Raw genomic sequence first — 21,367 nt, 5'->3', positions numbered from 1 at the left:
ATGCACATTTGGCAAATCCACACCGTGATCAACTCCTACCCGGAAACCAACGTCCCCACTGGGGAAGGATGTGTGGATCCAGAACTGGCCTCCACAGTCACTTACAGACTCACTTCTAAAACCCTGTTTTGGAAGACAATCTTACTCGGCTACAAGTGATAGAAGGAGAAGGAGAAGGAGAAGGAGAAGGAAGAGGAGGAGGAGGAGGAGGAGGAGGAGGAGGAGGAGGAGGAGAAGAAGAAGAAGAAGAAGAAGAAGAAGAAGAAGAAGAAGAAGAAGAAGAAGAAGAAGAAGAAGAAGAAGAACTAGTAGTCTGAAGAAGCAAGGATGGCTGAGAATACTTTGATTCCACTGGCTTTAAAAAACAAAAAATGTGTGGTGAGCTCTTCTGGGCCAAGAGCCTCTGGGAAATCCAGCGCTTTCATATATCAGGGGATGGCGCTTAAGGTCCTTGCCCAATTTGGCTTTGGTTAGCCTTGGCTTTCAGATGCCAAGCTCTCGATTCGTTTGCAATGTTCTCGGGACTGATTTGGTGCTTCCTGAACCAGATACAACAAGGTTAACCAGCAGGTTTGAATGCCAAGGAACAGATGGCGGTGCAGGCAAGGCTGGAATGTGCAGGCAACATTTCCTGGCTGTCAAGCCAGCTGTAAAGTCCAGCTGCTCAGGAAAGCTGCCACAGGAGAGGGTGCTCAGAAAGAAATGAAAAGCAGGAGAAACTGGGGAAGGACAGAGCAGGCGTAAGGAGGAGCCGCCTAGACTGTCTCTTCTAAGTCAAGGGCAAAAAAAGATTGGAAGTACAATCCCCAGCATCTCCAGGTCAGTGTTAGAAACTCAGATATATAAGCTAAGCTCCAAAGGTTACCGTCGCCAAAACGGAATGTCTAGTTGCCATTTGGGGGCAAGATGGCTCTAAAGTCTTATTTTTTAATGATGTGATTGATTCTCAGTTAAACATCGAGCTAGTTCAGATGACAACCATGAGCTATGTTAAGAGCTTTGAGAACTTTAGGAAGAAAAGACACTTGATCCAGGGAAAGTCCACATATATATTGACCTCTTCCAACCTGTTTTTCTCAATAGTGACTGCTCAGGCTCAGGCTGCACAGAAAAAGCATTCTGGTTCCAGAAATTAACTCCGATTGCGAAGATGGAATATAGCGGCAGGGCCCTCCTGCCCAGCGCCCTCCTGCCCAGTTTCCCAGCACGGTGGGTGGGCGGGCAGGCACAGCGCGATCTCTCCAGCGCCCTCCCGCCCCATTTCCCAGCGCGGTGGGTGGGTGGGCGCAGCGCGCAGCGGACCGGCCGGCCAGCGGGCGGGCGCAGCTCGCAGCGCCCTCCTGGTGGGCCGGCGCCATGGTGCCCTGCGCCACCCAACCTACACGTAGGGCCGGCCCTGTATAGCGGATAGAATTCTAAAGACATTCCATTTTGGCATGTCTTGGTAGAGAGAGCCATTTGGCACCTAGCTTATATATCTGAGTTTCTAACACTGCCAAACCCTCCTTACCAGACTACTAGGCTGTCTATGGCAGGGACAGCCAAGGCAGTGCCCTCCAGAAGTTCCAGGATTCCTGACTCCCATGAGGATCAGCCAGCATAGCCAATGGTTAGCAATGACAGGAAGCAGAATCCACATCCTAAGGAGCGTACCGTGCTGGCAACCCCTGCCATAAGGCAATCAGGCTACTGCAATTCTAAGCACATGTACATGGAAACAAGGTTACTGTTATATCATCTGTTATATTATAAACTGTTATATTATATACTGAAAACAAGGTTACTGTTATATCATCAGGACACTGAGTGTCAAAAATGCCAGTGAGGCCCAAGGACAGCGAGAACAAGCTTTTCTCTATTTTCTTTTCTATCTTTGCAGATGGCCAACCCCCCCCCAAAAAAAAATACTTTGCAATTTAACATACTGAAGTGCTGCAAATGCAGCTTCTCACAAGAGCATTGTGCAGCCTTTGGCATTCTCAAGTGTTCTTGGAAAACCTGCTTTTTCTGTAGAAATTCCGACGCTGTGTGGTGACAGATCGCTAACTGCAAAGGGGAAACACTCTATTTCGTCTTCTCAGAGTGCTCCGTGTCTGGCAAACCACCCCACCAGAAAACAGCTTCCTATTTTAAAAGCGAAGGCTACAGTCTATTAAGTGGGCTTTGCTCCATTTAAGTCAGTTGGCCACGTTCCCTGGCAAGATCACAAATCCAAGTACAAGATGTTTAAATACAGATCAAGCCTTGAATTGTCAGACTACTGTAATGGTGTGAATTGTATTCGGCTTGAATTCAGCTTGGAGAACGAGATAGTGGACCAGAAGGTTCTTATGTTCTTACGCTTTCCTTACATTCAGAAACATTATCTAACCATTAAAAAGCTCCCCATTGGGCATTGCGCCTATGACAGATCTTCCTCGCTCCTCAGCAGTGCTTCCCGACCAAGTTCTTCAGCCAAGGAGCTTTTTCCTCCCATAGCGCTTACTCGGACGTTAAGTTCTTGCATCTTGCCAGAGAAAGGTAGGTAGCCGTGTTGGTCTGACGCACTTCAAGAAGTGTGCATGCACACGAAGGCTTATACTGTGGAGAGAGATTTGCTAATTGTATTTTTGAGCTAAATCTGATCCTATGGTTTGCATTACCTGCATTGTATAATTCTGATTATGTGGCTTAGCCCCCATATTCCTAGGATGTTTTTCTCCTTAAAATGCTTTTAGTGCCTCTGTGTCTCTGTGTTAAAGTGTAATGAAAACATTCAATAGCTAGACAGGATGGCCTCCCAGAGAGCACAAGGCCTGCAGTCTGCATCAGGAGATGCTCAAGGTCTACACCAGGAAAGGACGCATATATCAGGCACAAGAGGCAAGATAGTCAGGGACTCAAGCCCCCCACTCAAGGCTGCTTGAGGATGCTACCGGGGTAGCATGAGTCAGCATGTGTTTACAAGAAGAACCAGACACAGGAAGATCCTTATATGGACTTGTAACCGGTGACTCCCTTGCATGCGCACATTTACAGAGGAGGGGGAAAGGAGCCCAAGAAGTGTATGAGAAGCTTTGCAAATTTGTGTTTCTTTACTCTTGTCATGAGCTGATCACCAAGAGTCTCTTAAATTTAAGAATTAAACTCTTTCTCTGAATGGAACTCAACCCCCGGTGTCGTTATTGACTGTCTCTGTCCCTGCCTGGGCACAACTTAAGAACCCTTAGTAGCTAATAAGGCTACAATACCAAGAACAAACTTAGTTGGTCTCTTAGGTGCTACTGGACAATTATTCTTTTTTATTTTTTATTTTTGCCAGAGAAAGTTTCGCCTCCTGGTCCTGACAGCTTATGAGCCAGAAGCCCAGCTTGGCTCTTAAAGTAACCATCCTATCATTCCTGCCACGCGCTAGCCTTTCAACTCGTGGCAATGCCAGGCAGCTCAGGGAGCAATAGCTTTAGGGAAACAATACGTGGTGCAAATCTGGTGGTAAAACAAAAACAAAACAAAAACCATGTTTACCAGAGTGTGAGTCCCACTGGAAACAGCATGACTTAGTTTTGAGTAAATATGCAAAGGATGAGGCCATATGGGGTCCCAATCATGGGAACTACCCTCTCAGGCTAAGAGAGTCTGGTGACCACAGATATCCATGCTCAGCTTTGGACTGAACACTAGAGTAGGCCCTCTGTCTCTCCAGAGTGATGCATGCTCTGGTTATCTCCTGCTCAGACTACTGCAATGCGCTCTATGTAGGGCTACCTTTGAAGGTGACCTGGAAACTTCAATTAACCCAGAATGCGGCAGCCACATTGGTGACGAAGCGGCCACTGAGACTACATAACACCAGTCCTGAAAGACCTACATTGCATCCCAGTACATTTCCGAGCACAATTCAAGGTGTTGGTGCTGACCTTTAAAGCCCTAAACTACTTCAGCCCAGTATACCTGAAGGAGCATCTCCACCCCCATCATTCAGCCCGGACACTGAGGTCCAGCGCCGAGGGCCTTCTGGCGGTTCCATCACTGTGAGAAGTGAGGTTACAGGGAACCAGGCAGAGGGTCTTCTCAGTGGTGGTGCCCGCCCAGTAGAACGCCCTCCTATCAGATGTCAAGGAAATAAAGAACTACAGTGGTACCTCGGGTTAAGAACTTAATACGTTCCGGAGGTCCATTCTGAACCTGAAACTGTTCTTAACCTGAGGTACCACTTTGGCTAATGGGGGCTCCTATTGCACCCGCGCGATTTCTGTTCTCATCCTGAAGTAAAGTTCTTAACCCGAGGTACTATTTCTGGGCTAGCGGAGTCTGTAACCTGAAGCATCTGTAACCACAGGTCCCACTTTATCTGGCTTTTAAAAGACCTCTGAAGGCAACCCTGTTTAGGGAAGTTTTTAATGTTTAATGTCTTATTGTGTTTTTAATATTCTGTTGGGAGCCGCCCAGAGTGGCTGGGGAAACCCAACCAGATGGTCAGGGTCTAAATATTATTATTATTGTTGTTGTTGTTGTTGTTGATCAGGCCAATGACTCATCAGGTCCAGCAACCTGTTCTTACAGTGGCTGACCACATGCCTGTGGGAAACAGACTAGCACAGGGGTCAGCAAACTTTTTCAGCAGGCGGCCAGTCCACTGTCCCTCAGACCTTGTGGGGGGCCAGACTATATTTTGGAAAAAAATATGAACGAATTCCTATGCCCCACAAATAACCCAGAGATGCATTTGAAATAAAAGGACACATTCTACTCATGTAAAAACATGCTGATTCCTGGATAGTCCGCGGGCCGGATTTAGAAGGCGATTGGGCCGCATCCGGCCCCCGGGCCTTAGTTTGGGACCCCTGGGCTAGCAGGACCTGAGCACAACAGCACATTCCCTTCCTCTGGTTTCCATCAACTAGTATAGAATCCTAGAACTGCAGAGTTGGAAGGGACCCGAGGAATCTCAACTAAAGCATCCATGACAGTTGGCCATCCAACCTCTGCTTAGAAACCTCCAAGGATGAACAGTCCACCATCTCTTGAGGGAGCCTGTTCCACTGTCAAAGAGTTCTCACTGTCAGAAAGTTCTTCCTGTTGTTTAGTCGTAATCTCCGTTCTTCTAACTTGAAACCATTGGTTCAAGTCCTACCTTCCGGAGCAGGAGAAGGAGGAGAAAAAAGCTTGCTCCCTTTTCCTTTAAACATTTGATACCTGTAAGGGGGAGGGCTTATAGGGAACAGCCCCTCCCCCCATCAGGAGCAGCCCATCTCCCAGCAGTAATGAAAGCGAAGGGTCGGAAGGGGAAGGTCAGGAGACAGAGAGGGAGTGCCAGAGCTCTGGCAACATCCAAGAGCCACTGCTCCTCATGCAGGAAGAGAGGGAGGAGGAAAGAGAGGATGGGACTCAGATGGGCCACAGACCTTTCCCCCCCCCCCCGAATTAAGGAGGAGGAGAAGAGGGAGGAGATTCGCAGTCCCGCAACTCTTATGTTGGTCCAGATCACGAAAGGGGGCAGTGCCGGATTCTGATTCGGACTGATGAGACATGAAAGCAGCAGCTCACTTCACTGTAAATAATGTGCACTAATAAAAAACTTCTGAAAGACAAGCATGTGGAGGGTCGTTACTCAAGAGTAGTCGCAACAACCCTGACAATACCCAAAGGTATCTACAGGCACACTGCCTCTCACATTGTTGCACGGGTCTGTCTTTGCAAGACTGCTCAGAAATGTCAGCCGGTTCAAAATGCAGCCACTGGATTAAGGACTGGCACGGGGAAGTGATCTCACCGGTTTTCAGTCAACAGCCGTGCTTCCTGGTCTACTTCCGATCTCAAGATAAAGCACCAATTTTAATCTGTGGCCTTCCAGAGCTTGCTGGATTCCAGACACCCATGATCCCTGACCACTGGGCATACTGGTTGGGGCTGACAACAGCTGAAGTTCAAACAACATCAAAAGGCAGCAGATTCCCCATCCCTGCTTTAGCGCACTAACTTGGGAACCAGGTACCTTAAGACAAAGGTGGGATGGGTGTCTGTGGGGGGGGGGATGAGTGCCCTGCTTGGAGGGAACAGTTGACTGCAGCCCTGAACAGATGGAATCCTTTTAGGAGGGGGTGGTGCACTGCAACAATTTGTTGCAGACGTCACTTGTATTCCCTTGTAGTTCCCGCACCCTACTCTCCAGGAGAGCATGTGTTCATAGAATCACAGAATCGTAGAGCTGGAAGGGACCCCCAAGGGTCATCTAGTCTAACCCCTTGCAATGCAGGAAGCTCAACAAAAGCATCCATGACGGACGGCCATCCAACCTCTGCTTAAAAACCTCCAAGGATGGCAAATCAAGTTGATGGACTGTTTCCCGAAATGGCAAAATTAACTGGGAAGCACAGGAACCAAGAAGACGAGAAATTTTTAAAAAGCAATGGGAAATGTTTATAATGTATATACAAAATCATTGCAAACGGGTCAAAACATTAGCAGGATTCTAAATACACTTGCAATGTAATAGAAAGTACAGATAATTTAGGAAGATGAAAAATTGGAGACGTATTGATATGCAGTTGCAAATAGAATTTAGAGGACCCATGGATGGGATGGGGGGAAGTCAGGAGATTCAGATTAATCTTGATACGTGGAATTTGTATGATCTTTCCATGTAAGTTTATTCTTTCTTTTCTTTTTGTCTATTTTGGAAAATCAAATAAAAAAATTATTTAAAAAAACACCTCCAAGGATGGAGAGTTCAGCCACCGCTCTTCCCAATCGTTAGGAGCTCTCTCATTTGTTGTTGTTGTTTAGTCGTTTAGTCGTGTCCGACTCTTCGTGACCCCATGGACCATAGCACGCCAGGCACTCCTGTCTTGCACTGCCTCCCGCAATTTGGTCAAACTCATGTTCGTAGCTTCAAGAACACTGTCCAACCATCTTGTCCTCTGTCGTCCCCTTCTCCTAGTGCCCTCAATCTTTCCCAACATCAGGGTCTTTTCCAAGGATTCTTCTCTTCTCATGAGGTGGCCAAAGTATTGGAGCCTGAGCTTCACGATCTGTCCTTCCAGGGAGCACTCAGGGCTGATTTCCTTAAGAATGGATAGGTTTGATCTTCTTGCAGTCCATGGGACTCTCAAGAGTCTCCTCCAGCACCATAATTCAAAAGCATCAATTCTTCGGCGATCAGCCTTCTTTATGGTCCAGCTCTCACTTCCATACATCACTACTGGGAAAACCATAGCTTTAACTATACGGACCTTTGTCGGCAAGGTGATATCTCTGCTTTTTAAGATGCTGTCTAGGTTTGTCATTGCTTTTCTCCCAAGAAGCAGGCGTCTTTTAATTTCGTGACTGCTGTCACCATCTGCAGTGATCAAGGAGCCCAAGAAAGTAAAATCTCTCACTGCCTCCATTTCTTCCCCTTCTATTTGCCAGGAGGTGATGGGACCAGTGGCCATGATCTTGGTTTTTTTGATGTTGAGCTTCAGACCATATTTTGCGCTCTCCTCTTTCACCCTCATTAAAAGGTTCTTTAATTCCTCCTCGCTTTCTGCCATCAAGGTTGTGTCATCTGCATATCTGAGGTTGTTGATATTTCTTCCGGCAATCTTAATTCCGGCTTGGGATTCATCTAGTCCAGCCTTTCGCATGATGAATTCTGCATATAAGTTAAATAAGCAGGGAGACAATATACAACCTTGTCGTACTCCTTTCCCAATTTTGAACCAATCAGTTGTTCCATATCCAGTTCTAACTGTAGCTTCTTGTCCCACATAGAGATTTCTCAGGAGACAGATGAGGTGATCAGGCACTCCCATTTCTTTAAGAACTTGCCATAGTTTGCTGTGGTCGACACAGTCAAAGGCTTTTGCATAGTCAATGAAGCAGAAGTAGACGTTTTTCTGGAACTCTCTAGCTTTCTCCATAATCCAGCGCATGTTTGCTATTTGGTCTCTGGTTCCTCTGCCCTTTCGAAATCCAGCTTGCACTTCTGGGAGTTCTCGGTCCACATACTGCCTAAGCCTGCCTTGTAGAATTTTAAGCATAACCTTGCTAGCGTGTGAAATGAGCGCAATTGTGCGGTAGCTGGAGCATTCTTTGGCACTGCCCTTCTTTGGAATTGGGATGTAGACTGATCTTCTCCAATCCTCTGGCCATTGCTGAGTTTTCCAAACTTGCTGGCATATTGGGTGTAGCACCTTAACAGCATCATCTTTTAAAATTTTAAATAGTTCAGCTGGAATATCATCACTTCCACTGGCCTTGTTATTAGCAGTGCTTTCTAAGGCCCATTTGACTTCACTCTCCAAGATGTCTGGCTCAAGGTCAGCAACCACACTACCTGGGGTGTACGAGACCTCCATATCTTTCTGGTATAATTCATTCTGGTATAATTCTGGTATAATTCACTCTCATTTAACACACACATTTATTTCCCTTTCTTCTCCCTGCTACCTTTTTTAAATGAATGCCGGAGCTCTGAAGGTCTGGTCTCAGTTCCCAATCTATCACACCTCCAACATTACAGTGCCAGAGAGAGAGAGAGAGAGAGAGAGAGAGAGAGAGAGAGAGAGAGAGAGAGAGAGAGTCAGCACTTTTGCTTCTGCTCATTAAGAACCTCAAGGGGGAGCAAGAAGTGGCAGTCGACAGCCTTTGATATTCCCCATAAATGCAAAAAGAGAAAGAGAAAAAGGGAAATGGCAAGGAAATGGAGCCAGACTCTCAGTCAAACAAAGGAGTTATAAAATTAGACGTTTGGAATAAAACTATTGAAGAATGCCTCATGAGCACACACGGTCTATTAATTCATAGCTGTTAGGCTGTACTGAAGCATCCCCCCTGGTTTTTGTGAATCATCCCAGAGTGGAATGACCCACATAATGGTTCCTGGGGGAAAGAAGTAGGTGTTAGCCCTACACCAATAATGGAAGCAAGTGATGTGACATAAGCACATCGCGTCTTTCTCCATCCCACACAGCCACTTGGGGAAAGGCCGAAACCATAGAATCGTAGAGCTGGAAGGGAATTAAGCACCATCTATTCTAGTCAACCCCCTGCAATACAGGAATCTCAGCTAAAGCATCCATGGCAGATGGTCGCCCAACCCCTGCTTAAAAACCTCCAAGGGAGAAGAGTCCACAACCTCCAGAGGGAGACTGTTCCACTGTCAAAAAGCTCCTACTGTTAGAAAGTTATCCTGTATATTTGATCGGAATCTCCTTTTGTGAAACTTGAAGCCATTGGTTCAGGTCCTACCCTCCGGAGCAGAAGAAAACACAACCCTTTAGATGAGGGGTAGGCAACCTAAGGCCCATGGGCCACAAGCAGCTCACGGGGGTCATTTAACCAGCCCATGAGCTGCCCCCGAAACGAGCCACCTGCTCGGCGAGTTCCCACGCGCTGCGCTAAACCGGCACAGCACGGTGCGGGGAATCACTTCCACGGCGCGAACTGGCCCAGGCGAGGTAAACCTTGCTGAGCCCTGCTTTAGATATTTGAAGGTGCCCATCGTCTCTCCTCTTTTCCAGGGTAAATGCAGAGGGAGGAAGGGCGAAGTTAACACCCATGAGAATAAAGCCATACCAGGCCTGTTCATTACTATGTGTTACAGCTTGGAAGGAAGAACAGACAAAGTGTGGGATGTGATACATAAGAAGCAGTCAAGTACAACATTCCTTGTTTTCCTAGAATGGACATGCAGGGGAAGGTTTGGTCCAGCCAGTTGAAAACTTCCTGTTTCCTCCGGGCTGGAACATACTTCCTTTGCATGTGACTAGAGGTGGGCGTGACCTTACCTGTTCAGGTAACAAAAGGACAAGGCACACAGCACACTTGACTTCCTCCATCGTTAGAGCAGCTTTTTAGCTAGAAATGCCCTGTTGGCTTTCCAACAGAGGACACTGGGATTATCCCCATATGGGGTAGATCCACATGTATATATCTGGAACTAAGTCTGCCTTCAGGGATCCCACTGTGAACTCAAAGTTCATCAGCAGAGCATCTGATTGGCACTAGGAGAATGGGGCGACAGAGGACGAGATGGTTGGACAGTGTTCTCGAAGCTACCAACATGAGTTTGACCAAACTGTGGGAGGCAGTGGAAGACAGGAGTGCCTGGTGTGCTCTGGTCCATGGGGTCATGAAGAGTCTGACACAACTAAACGACTAAACAACAACAACAACAAGTAAGGTGGCCACCACTGCCTCCTGCAGCAGCAAGTTCCAGAGGTTAAACTATACATGGCATTCCACACTCTCACCCTTCAAAATGGGAAGATTTGTAGGTTCCCAGTAAGATCCCAATTCTACAAAGACAGATTCCTGGGCTGCTACCACCAATCTCATTTTTTTTACCCTGGTGGAACCATCACGACAACGTCAAGATCCTTCCTCAGATGTACCCCAGAGCCTACAAGTCACTGGATCACCATCCAAGACGTGAACGCCAACTGCACTCTTAGGAAATTATTTGAGCTTAAAATCAACTGCACAGCAGTTGAGAGCCTGATCGGCTTCTCCGTCAACTGAGACTAGACGTGCATCCCAGAAACATCTGTTAAAATGTCAGCCTACTGTCGCAAACTGCATCGAAAGAGCTAAATGTCAAAGGAATCTGCTTTTGTTTCTTTGCAGAGAATCCCAGGAAAAAGCAATTAAGATGAAGCGAGTAAACATTCGCCAAGTAGGTAACCTTAAGTGGAGGACAAAGACTGCAAGACTGTTGAAATGTCCCCTTTAAGAAGGCAAAGGTACAATGCATGGGCAGTTTTGGGATTCAGAATTGTGGCTCAATTTGAGAATGTGATGCTTCTAATGGCAGAGATACCCAACGTGGTGCCCTCTAGGTGGTGCTAGGTGACAGCTCTCATCATTCCTGACCAGGGGTGCGGGAGAAATTCGATTCAGGTCACCATTACGTACAGGCAAACTTACTTAATTTGCCCTTAGAGTTGAAACACAGCTATCCTTTGAAATTCACACTTCTCTGAAGTTTGTAATGCAATTCTCCAACCAATGTTTACAAAAGTGTAAATATGAGAGGGGGGGTGTGGATAATAACAATAACAATTTATTATTTATACCCTGCCCACCAGGCTGGGTTTCCCCAACCACTCTGGGCAGCTTCCAACCAAAGAAGTAATTCATCAAATATTTAAAAATTCCCTAAACAGGGTTGCCTTCAAATGTCTTCTAAATAGTAATAACTATGTTAGTGAAATCAACATACAAAAAAGCATTGTTATTCATTGCAACAACAACAAAATACATACATTGGTCAAAATTGCATACATCAGTGGGTGTATTAGGAGAAGTTCGCACTTCGATGCTGATGGGTTTTCATTCAGACTTTAAAAGCAACACACAAATTGCTGCAGAAATGTAGAGAACTGAATTGAAGATTGGAAAGAGAGAGAGAGAGAAATAGACAGAGAACCAACACTAGCCGACCCATCCATCCCTATTCCTGACTACTGACCATGAAGGCTGGCGGGGGTTGGGAGTTGGAGTCCAACAACATCTGGAAGGCAATGCATTGTCTACCCCCTGCTCTAAAATCCTTCTTTCACTAAGATATGGCAGCAGGAGAAAAGCCCATGAGGAACGATTCGCTCATTAGTGGAAAAGGCCAAGCAAACTCCAACGAAGATTGCAATTTGTGGACACCAAGGAAACTCCTGCACTGGCCTTTGGAAAGGCCAGGTTCAGTGAAGTCCTTGACGCTATGTTTTGAATGTCCCCTGGAAGCAACCCTATGCCAGAAGACAGCAGCCGTAATGAATTAAAAGCTACACAGATGCCCTCCATCCCCGCTATGAAAAGGAGGCTTCTCCCCATCCAGCCTTTTCTCTCCATTCCATATCTAGCCTATGTGCACTCACAGTACATTAGCTCCAGCCTGGAGGAATCCCATATTTCAATGCCTCTTTGTACAGGCAAGATGCTTCTGCGCAAAAGCCCAGGAGATACAACTGTTGTGCAGCCTGTTACGGCAAGGCATCCATCAACTTCGCCCATACTTAGCAACTGAATCATCACTGGGGGGTGGGTGTGTGACTGGAGCCTTGGCTGCGATTCCTGCTTCGCGCTGCGCAAGAAGCCTTCCATCATGTACGTACAGAAATGGGCGCCTTCCCCCAACCTTGATGCGTCCATAATTTGCACACACGCAAAGAGGAAAGATTGACCCTTTGACATCATCATTGCAATAAAATAAAATAACATGTACTCACCATTCATCCCATTGTAGAGGCCTCGGTGATGTGGGGACAGGTCATCTGTCACCGGCCTCCGTAAGGTGCCTTCTCTGCTGCTGCTGCCCCCCAAGTGCTTCAGATGGTCCGGGCTTCCACCATAGTGCTGCTTGAGATGTTCGGGGCTGGTCCCCCTCACTTTCGGGAGGTGCTCAGAGCTCCCGCTCAGAGCGTGTTTGTGGAGAAGTTCGGGGCTGCCACCGCCAGCGCTGTGCTTCTGGTGCTCCGGGCTGCTGCCACGCCTGTGTTTCTGAAAATGTTCAGGGCTGCCGCTCAACAAGTGCTTCGGCAGCGTTTCCGGGCTGCTGCAGCTGTGCTTCTGCTGCTCCACAGCCCCCTTTCCGAGAGTCTTGTGATGCTCCGGGCTGGGTCCTTTCAGGTGCTTCTGGTGATCGGGGCTGCCGGAGCCGCGGGGTTTGTGGAGGTGTTCGGGGCTGGCGCTGCGGTGTTTCTGATGCTCGGGACTCCCCTCGCTCCTCACCTTCTGGAGGTGCTCAGGGCTCGAGTTCGGGTGGTGCTTGTGGTGGTCGGGGCTGTCTGTGCTGCCGGTGCTGGAGGTGCTGCTGCCGTCACCGACATCCCTGATAAAGGCGCTCGTGGCGTTAAGCTGGCAGAGGCTGGCCTGGCTGTCAATCGAGTTTCGGCAACCGGCAACACCGCCCTTCTCCTCGTCCAGCAGGACGCAGAGCTCCTTCAGCTCCAGGTTCTCCTTCACCACCTCCTCCTGCCTAACTTCCAGCTCCTTCAGCTTCTGCAGGTACAGGGACACCTCCTTGTGCATGACGCCCGCGCTGTACCGGCCGAGCCTCTGCCACTCGCGGGAAACCTTCTTGCCTTTCTGCCGGTCGTCGTCTAAGAAGCAGCAAAGGTCTCGCAGCTCCTGGTTGTCCTCCTGCAGTTTCTGGTTGATGTCCTTCAAAAGGGAGAGAGAAGCAGAGAGAGAAAGCAATAGGTTAGCAAGGGGAAGACTCTCGTCTGATCAACATCCATGTCTCATGGGAAACAAGCTGAAGCTTGTATTACAAACTCTTCCTCCTGCCATTCCCTCCCACACAGAACCATAGAGATGGAAGGGACCCCAAGGATCATCTAGTCCACCCTGAACTGTTGCTGCTGTTGGCATCCATCTGTCTCAAGAGACAGTGGAAGAGTGTGCCTTCAGGGGTGAAGTCAAACCGTTGGAGAATTACAGCCCTGCTGTGGCTGTAAAGACTGATACAGGAGAGACATGTTTAATTGCAACTGGGGCAGATAAAGGCATCCAGTCGTGCAAATGCAAATGCACCTTTAACATAATAATAATAATATTTATAATAATAGTAGTATTTATACTCCGCCTATCTGGCTGGGTTTCCCCAGCCACTCTGGGCGGCTTACAACACATAAAAAAGTGGTAAAACATGAGACATTTGTTTTATCATTAGACATTTCCCAATACAGGGTTGCCTTCAGATGTCTTCTAAAAGTTAGATAGTTGTTTATTTCCTTGACATCTGTAAGAAAGTAAGTAAAATTTTATTTATACTCCGCCCTCCCCGGCCAAGACCGTGCTCAGGGCGGCTAACATCAAATATCAAATACATTAAAACACAATCCAACAAAACTGGGCCACCAGTGTGCGAGAATCACTCCAGAGGAAGTTCTACTACATCTTCCAAACAAAAAAGTCAGGATAGTCCATCTTTACAGTTCCTCTCAAGTTTCAGACCACTGGCCTTTATTGCAGAAATATATTTTGGGCCAACGCAAACTCAGTACAGTCAAGGTTTATTTTTTAAAAAAATACCAATGACTATCCTTTTGGAGAAAGAATTCCAGGAAGAATCATCAGTGGGTGATAAAACGCTATCTTCCTTGTAAAACGGGTAGAGGAACAGATTTAGGCTGTCTTCCAGATACAGAGTTAAATAAATCTTATGCTATCTACCTTTTTTTCTCTAAGAGAAAGAACAATATCAGGAGAGTCAGAGGTAGGAAATGAGGCTAATCCCTCTTTTTTTCTCTTCTATCAAACAGGGCCCAAACCTTTCAAGACTCCAGTGAGGAGGGGGAGAAACCAAGCACAATGTGCAAACTGCAAGAGAGCCTGGCTTACCTTCTGAGTATCCCACCAAGTTATACTCAAAAGTAGATCTATTAAAATCGGTGTACAGTACTATAGGGAGCTGGGAGCCTGACTTTCAGCACAAAACTAGCTTTCATCTACTCATAACTAATCCCTTTTGAATTCAATTAAGCTTACTCCCAGGAAAGTGTGGTTAGGATACAGTTCCTTTCTGCACAGGGAGTGCGGCCAAGACTTGCAGCAAAAGCAGAATCATAGAATTGTAGAGTTGGAAGGGACTCTGAGGTTCATCTAGTCCAGGCATCCCCAAACTTCGGCCCTCCAGATGTTTTGGACTACAATTCCCATCTTCCCCGACCACTGGTCCTGTTAGCTAGGGATCATGGGAGTTGTAGGCCAAAACCTCTGGAGGGCCGCAGTTTGGGGATGCCTAATCTAGTCCAACCCCATGCAATGCAGGAATATGCAGTTGTCCAACATGGGGATTGAACCTTGGTGTTAGTGATGTTAAATATGCCTTAGCCCAGGGGTCAGCAAACTAAGGCCCGTGGGCCGGACCAGGCCCAATTGCCTTCAGGATCCGGCCTGCAGCCTGTCCGTGGATCGGCGTGGGAATTCTGTTCGTTCGGACTGCGCCATTTTTTTCCTGCGCCATTCCATTTCCCCCCCCTCTCCCTCACACACACGGCGGCGGCGGCACCTCCTCCCTCCCTCCTCCTGGCTTCTCCCCGCCCTGCCTAGAGGAGGAAGGGGGTGGGCTGAGCTGGCTGAGCACCATTTTAAGCAGCCCCTCTCCGGAGCCAGCCCTTTCGCACCGCTCATCTTCCCTCCGCCGTTACCACCCTGGTGCTCCTGTGGGCCAGAGAGCGCAGCGGACGAGCTCACTCTGCCTACCCACAAGAAGCGGTGGCGGCGGCGGCCCCTGGGAAAGTAAGCACAGCAGCTGGGGCTGGGGAGGGAGGGGAGGGCGGCTACTTGCCCCCCTCGCCTCTTTTTCCAGCTCCCCCTCCCCCGGGTGCCACTTCTCTGGCCCGCCACAATGTCTGAGAGACAGCGGACCGGCCTGCAGCTAAAAAAAATTGCTGACCCCTTAGCCTTTAGTGTGAAGGTCTTTTAAAATGGCATCGACAGGAGGGAAGCTAATAAAAATCAGGGTCACAGCAGGTGTGGAGGGGGGAATGTAATGTTTTCCTCCCCTACTGTGATCCAGAAGATGGACTATTTAACCCTTAGGAAATTTTCCCGTTCAGAACTGCCCTCCCCAAGCTGCTTTTTTCACTCCAAGAGATTCTCCATATTTCCCCCTTTGCAGGTGAAAAAAAAACAGCCTACAGAAGAACATCTTGCATGAAGAGCATCCCAGGTTCAGGACCAGGGTATCTCCAGAAAGGACTAGGAAGGTCCCCCTGGTTCTGAAACTCTGGAGAGCTGCTGCCAGCCAGTGTAGGCACTCCTGAGCTCAGATGGGTCATTAGCTTGGCTTCCTAGGTCTCCTGAAATGACCCAAGTGTGAGGTTCAGCAGCCGTTCCTTGTTCACCCTTCCTCTTTCCAGCTGCCCCGCTTGTCGCCAGGTCAATTGAGTGCATCATTTCAAAGTTTTATATGCCTCCTCCGCTGGCTGGATCAATAGTCAGCTGGGGCTGTCACTAAATATAACCACCCGGAAAGAGCTTTGGGGGGTGGGTGGGTGAAGATATATTTTTTCCACCTTCCTTTCCACAGTTTCTTCTCCTCTGCCTCTCTTGACAAGTGGGGACTGCATTAGGGCACAGAACACATAATAATCCATACGGCCCATTAACTCATCAATCCACTAGCCATTTGCAAAGCAATTAGGACGAGTTTTTTCTTTTTTTTCTTTTGCCGCACATGCACAACCCACCCAGAGGAGCTAGCCTAAATAGATGTGGTGGGAAGTTGGATAGGACTAGGCAAGAAACAAGGAGGGGAGATCAGGACAAAAATGCAATCTTGTAAAAGCCCATTACAGGGTGTGAGTTGTGGAATGCTAAAAGCCAATGAGGCAAGCGTGTGGGGCGCAACAAACTTTTTCTTTTCTTTTTGCAAAGTCTTCTTAAAGTGTACACATCCAAGTTGGGCATGTGCTCTCCTGATCGCCTAGAACGCACAAGAATTCTCTCCAGGTGATCACATGGGGGAGCTTTACAAAAAAGCTGGTGGTGTGTAGGTGCTGGGGCAAAGGGAGGGATGTGGGGGTGTGGTCTCCCCGGGTGCGGACCACCGTTCCTTTCCTGGATTCATGCAGGTGCTGTTAAGAGCAGGGTTCAAAACCCCACTCGGCCATGAAGCTCACCGCGTGACCTTGGGGCAGGCACTGCCTCTCATGCTAACCTACCTCGCAGGGATGTTGTGCCGTTTAAATGAGATGAGAGAAAAACATGTACGGCACCTTGGATCTCCCTGGAGGAAAAGGTGGTATGTAAGGGCAATCACAGAATTGTAGAGTTGGAAGGGACCCCTAGGGTCATCTATTCCAGTGTTTCTCAACCTTTTGGGGGCCAAGGCACACTTGTTCCATGAAAAAAATCACGAGGCACACCACCATTAAAAAAGTTAAAAAAATTAACTCTGTGCCGCCCTATATTGACTATATAATTATGACTGTAAGAAACACTTGCCAATTGCTGTGTTGGTTGCAATCTCCTGTAATAAGGCTTCACAAGCCGCTGATTTCTCTGCCAGCACAATCCTTTGCTCAGCAAGTTTCAGGTTGAGCTCATCCAGCCAGCTTCTTTAAGTTTGTCTAAAACCACCCTCCCGTGGTGGTGGCTGTTGAGAGCTGCGCTCACCCCGCATCGTGACCCGGCTGGCTTCCGCCAGGCACGTGACAATGCAAATCGCCCTTCTCGTCGCCGCACGTCGCGGCACACCAGCCAGCGTCTCGCGGCACACTAGTGTGCCGCGGAACAGTGGTTGAGAAACGCTGATCTATTCAAACCCTCTGCAATACAGGAATTGTTTGCCCAAAGTAGGGCTCAAACGCACAACCCTGAGATTAAGAGTCTTATGCTCTACCGACTGAGCTATCTCCACTCAATCGTGACTTAAACACCATAGGATGGAAAGGAAGTATTGAGGGAACATAAACTGCAGAGGACCACAGGTTGGGTGGATCTTTCTCAAACAGTGCAGAAATAAGAGGTACTTGTTGTCATCATCTTCACGTTTATGAATCCTTTCCCCCAAAAGATCAAGACATCGTATAGTTCTCCACACACACACACACACACACACACACACACAATCCCCTTCTTTAGCCTCTCAACAACCCAGAAAATGTCTGGCCCAAGTTAACCCCATGAGCTTCACAGCTGAAGTGGGATTCAAATCTGGGATTCCCAGCTTTGTCTGATACCTGAATCAAACCACTACACTGCACTGCCTCATTTCAGCTCCTGGGGCTAAGCAGGTCTAGTCCCATGCATCTATCCTGGACCATATAAGAGCAGGAAAATGCTGTATACAGACTCAGGCTGTTACCTCTTCAGAATACCAGGCATGGGGTTGTTGGTTTTTTTCCCTCCAGACATTTTTTGGACTGGAAATAGCAGAGACTGACGCAAGGGGCAGATAGAGAAGTTCCCTGGAGGAATAGCAGGGTGGTAAGTAATATGTGATGTATGGAAGTGAGAGCTGGACCATAAAAGAAGGCTGATCACCAAAGAATTGATGCTTTTGAATCATGGTGCTGGAGGAGACTCTTGAGAGTCCCATGGACTGCAAGAAGATCAAACCTCTCCATTCTGAAGGAAATCAGCCCTGAGTGCTCACTGGAAGGACAGATCGTGAAGCTGAGGCTCCAATACTTTGGCCACCTCATGAGAAGATAAGACTCCCTGGAAAAGACCCTGATGTTGGGAAAGATTGAGGGCACTAGGAGAAGGGGACGGCAGATGGTTGAACAGTGTTCTCGGAGCTACCAACATGACTCTGACCAAACTGTGGGAGGCAGTGGAAGACAGGAGTGCCAGGGGATATGCCAAAATCAGTTTTTGAAGGACAGAAGATGGCCAGGAAGATGGTGGGAAGAAATAGCACCTTTGGGGGTGGGGGAAGGGGAAGAAGAAATGAAGCCTCCATTAGGTCTACTTGCATTCAAGAAATTAGGGAGGGGAGACATATGCAGGCAGCCACTGCCCCCAATGCGCTAGAACATCACCTCCTGAGCTTTGAACATTCTCCAAGGGACATTTTCCAACATGCATTGGGAGGCAGTGTGGCACAGTGGTTAGAGTCATGGACTAGGACCTGGGTGACCAGCATTCAAATCCCTCCTTCAGCCATAAACCTCGCTTGGGTGACCTTAAGCTGTTCCTAACCCATCACTCAGTGCTGATTGCACTCTGCACATGCTCAAAGGTTACACATTAACCTTACTCCACAGGCTCTGGGACTGAGGCACCTCTGTGGCGCAATGGGTCAGCGTGCCTGGCTGTTAAGCAGAAGGTTGGTGGTTCAAGCCCACCCAGGAACAGCTGTGGGCAGGATTCCTGAATTGCAGGGGGTTGGACTAGATGACCCTAGGGTTCCCTTCCAACTCTACGATTCTGTGAGTCCTAGCAATCAAGGCAATAACTGTTTGTTTCTTTTTGGAGAGGGCGGGCTGGCATCTAAGACCAAGGAAACATTGTTTTCACCGCAACACTAGCATGAGGCAAACCAATCTCAGCTGGCAGATTTTGGGGACGACAGAATGGGAGACAGATGAATCTCCCTGGTGGAAAGCTGTTCAGTACAGTAATTCAAAAGGAGAACTTACCAGTGGGAAGCAAGTGTGTGTGTGTGTGTGTGTGAGAGAGAGATGCGTTTGGATTCTCCAGCTAAAGACATTTTTAAAAATTCTTGGAGGGAACTTCATGCAGGATATTCTCCCAGTGGCCAACCAGATATTTCTCCCCAGCTGTGATTCCCAACAGCTGGGAATTCAGAAACATCCTGCCTCAGAGACACCTGGCAGAAATTAGACTACTCCCTCCCGGGCCTCCCCTCTCCATCCCTCTCTCCCACCAGGTGTGTACCTTGAGTCCCCGGATCTCGCCCAGGTGAAGCTGCAAGCGCCGGTTGACCTCGCGGATGAGATTGCTGTGGTCCAGCATGGCGCTCATTTTCTCCGACTCCGCCTTGCGCAGGCTCCGGATGAGCTCCTCCTTGGTCCACTTGAGCAGCTCCTCGTCCGACACCTTGGAGAGGTCTTCGGCCACACCCGCCGCGCAACTTTCCGAGCCGGGCGCCGACGAGGCAGACGCCGACGCCCCGGCTCCAGGTGCGGATCCGGACGGAGTCGCCACCTTAGACATGGTGCCGGCGGCCCAAGTGGCTCCGGGATCGCCTGCCTAGGATGGGGGGGGGAATGTCGTTGCACTCTGTATTCCACCAAGACCCTCAAACCCCAGATCTCGGAGGATCCTCGAAAACAACGCCTTTAGTCAGTCGGGACTGTTCCTCTCCGAGAAATCGGAGTGACTTCGGAATGCAGTAAAGAGCAAAGTGGGAGGGGAGTGCTTTCCCCCAAGCTATTGTGGCTTGTTCAGAAGGAAGGAGGCTCTCCCTTGGTGGTAAAAAGACATCCTTGCAAATTATTTTAGAGGTGGGGAGAGACAGAAGATAAGGAATCTTCAATCCTCCGATCCGGTGGTTCTCTTGTTGAGCCTGCGTTTATAACAGCACCCCGCGGAGGGAGTCTTAAAACAGCAAAATCTTTGTTGTGTGTGTGGCTGGGGGGTTGTAACAAGGAGTTGGGGTGTTACCGCACAGCTTCGCCTCCGAGTCAGCAATCTTCAGCCTCAGAGTTTAGTGGATCTTCCAAATTCAACAGAAACAAACACACACACACACACACACACACACACACACACCCGTGCACGCTAAGGAGTTTCACAGTGCCATCCGCGCCTACGAACTTGCGAGCCACGCGGCGCGATCACGAGTGGGGCGAGTCCACGCGCCCCTCCTAAGTCCGGCACTTTGCAAACAAAGTGGAGCCGCCCAAAAGGATCCTTGGCGCCGTTGGGCGGAGAAGGGTCGCTCACCCAGCGCCTCCCAGCCTGTTTTCCCAAAGGAGGCACAGAGAGGGTGTCTCCTCTCTTCCTTCTGCTCCGCGAAACTCAGGGGTTGCTCCGATTCGGTTCCGGCGCGAGACCGCGCGGCTCCCTCCCTCGGAAGCAGGGATCCGGGATTGGCGGGATCCGAGTCTCTTTGCTAGATCCCTGGACAGGACTCGAGGACTTTCCCTTGCTTTCCAGCTGCAGGTCGCCTTTCTGTTAAATCCTGCAACACGCCCACGCGCCCTCTCCGGACGCAGCAAGCGCGTGAAGGCGACACGCGGGTCTTTTGTACGTGAGGATGCGGACCAAGGGCAAGTTTGCGCCCCACTCCCCAGTCTGGGCAACGCAGCTTTGGAGATCGGGGGCTGGAGAAGCGGGGGAAAGGCACAGATCCGAGAGAGAACCGGACTCTCCCTACGTTGCTCCGGGAGAATCCGTGCGCTGGGGCACCGATCTGCCCTCTCCTTCCTCCGTTGCAGTTCAGGAAAGGGCGATGCCCGCTTCTCAACTAGGCTCGTCCCTGGCAGCCATCCTCCTCCTCCTCTTCTTCCTCCTCCCCCGTCCCGGGAAGCCGGGCCTCGCCCCGCTTCAGGCTGCGCAACCGGCTCCCTGCGGGCGCTCAGAGCGGCGCTCTCGGGGGCACGGACTGCCCAGAGCGCGCATTGGGCACAGGAAAGGTCTGCTCCGGCGCCCTGGGCAGGCGCTGCGCCCGCGGCGCGGTCCACGTTGGCCGGGCGAGAGTGAGAGTGAGAGCGAAAGTGAGGCGGCGCGAGGCTTTTCAGCGGGGAGGTGGCGGACCACGTGCGATGCCGGGGGGGGCGGGGGGGCGAGAGAGAGGGAGGCGCGGCTCACAGGCGCCACCTCGCGGGCGTGGCGCACAGGCGCCGCGTCTAAAATTGAATCATAGAATTACAGAATTTAGGGCTTGACACCTATCCTTCATAATACAGGATTGTCCTGTACAGTATTTCAATGTCCTGTATTGTTACAGTTTTATTTCAGATATTGTCTCTCCATGCTGTGGGCATAG

At 49.2% G+C, this 21,367-nt stretch overlaps 1 protein-coding gene across 4 annotated transcripts in view; it reads right to left on the bottom strand.

The window, feature by feature from the left end:
* CCDC85A (coiled-coil domain containing 85A) overlaps positions 1–19,603 on the bottom strand; it is a 126,645-nt gene extending 107,042 nt beyond the window's left edge. For all 4 annotated transcript variants that reach the window (XM_035110930.2, XM_035110932.2, XM_060273141.1 and 1 more), the window contains exons 1-2: positions 19,312–19,603; positions 12,186–13,119 (exon numbers count right to left, since the gene is read on the bottom strand). In XM_035110930.2, the coding sequence (XP_034966821.2) occupies positions 12,186–13,119; positions 19,312–19,590 (1,213 nt within the window). In that variant the 5' untranslated portion in view covers positions 19,591–19,603. The remainder of the gene's footprint in view (positions 1–12,185; positions 13,120–19,311) is intronic.
* Between the last annotated feature and the right edge of the window lie 1,764 nt (positions 19,604–21,367).

This window comes from Zootoca vivipara, chromosome 3 (genome assembly GCF_963506605.1).
Source record: "Zootoca vivipara chromosome 3, rZooViv1.1, whole genome shotgun sequence".
Lineage (NCBI taxonomy): Eukaryota > Metazoa > Chordata > Lepidosauria > Squamata > Lacertidae > Zootoca > Zootoca vivipara.
The sequence above is the reverse complement of the archived record's forward strand: the minus strand, read 5'-3'. Positions and strand labels throughout refer to the sequence as shown.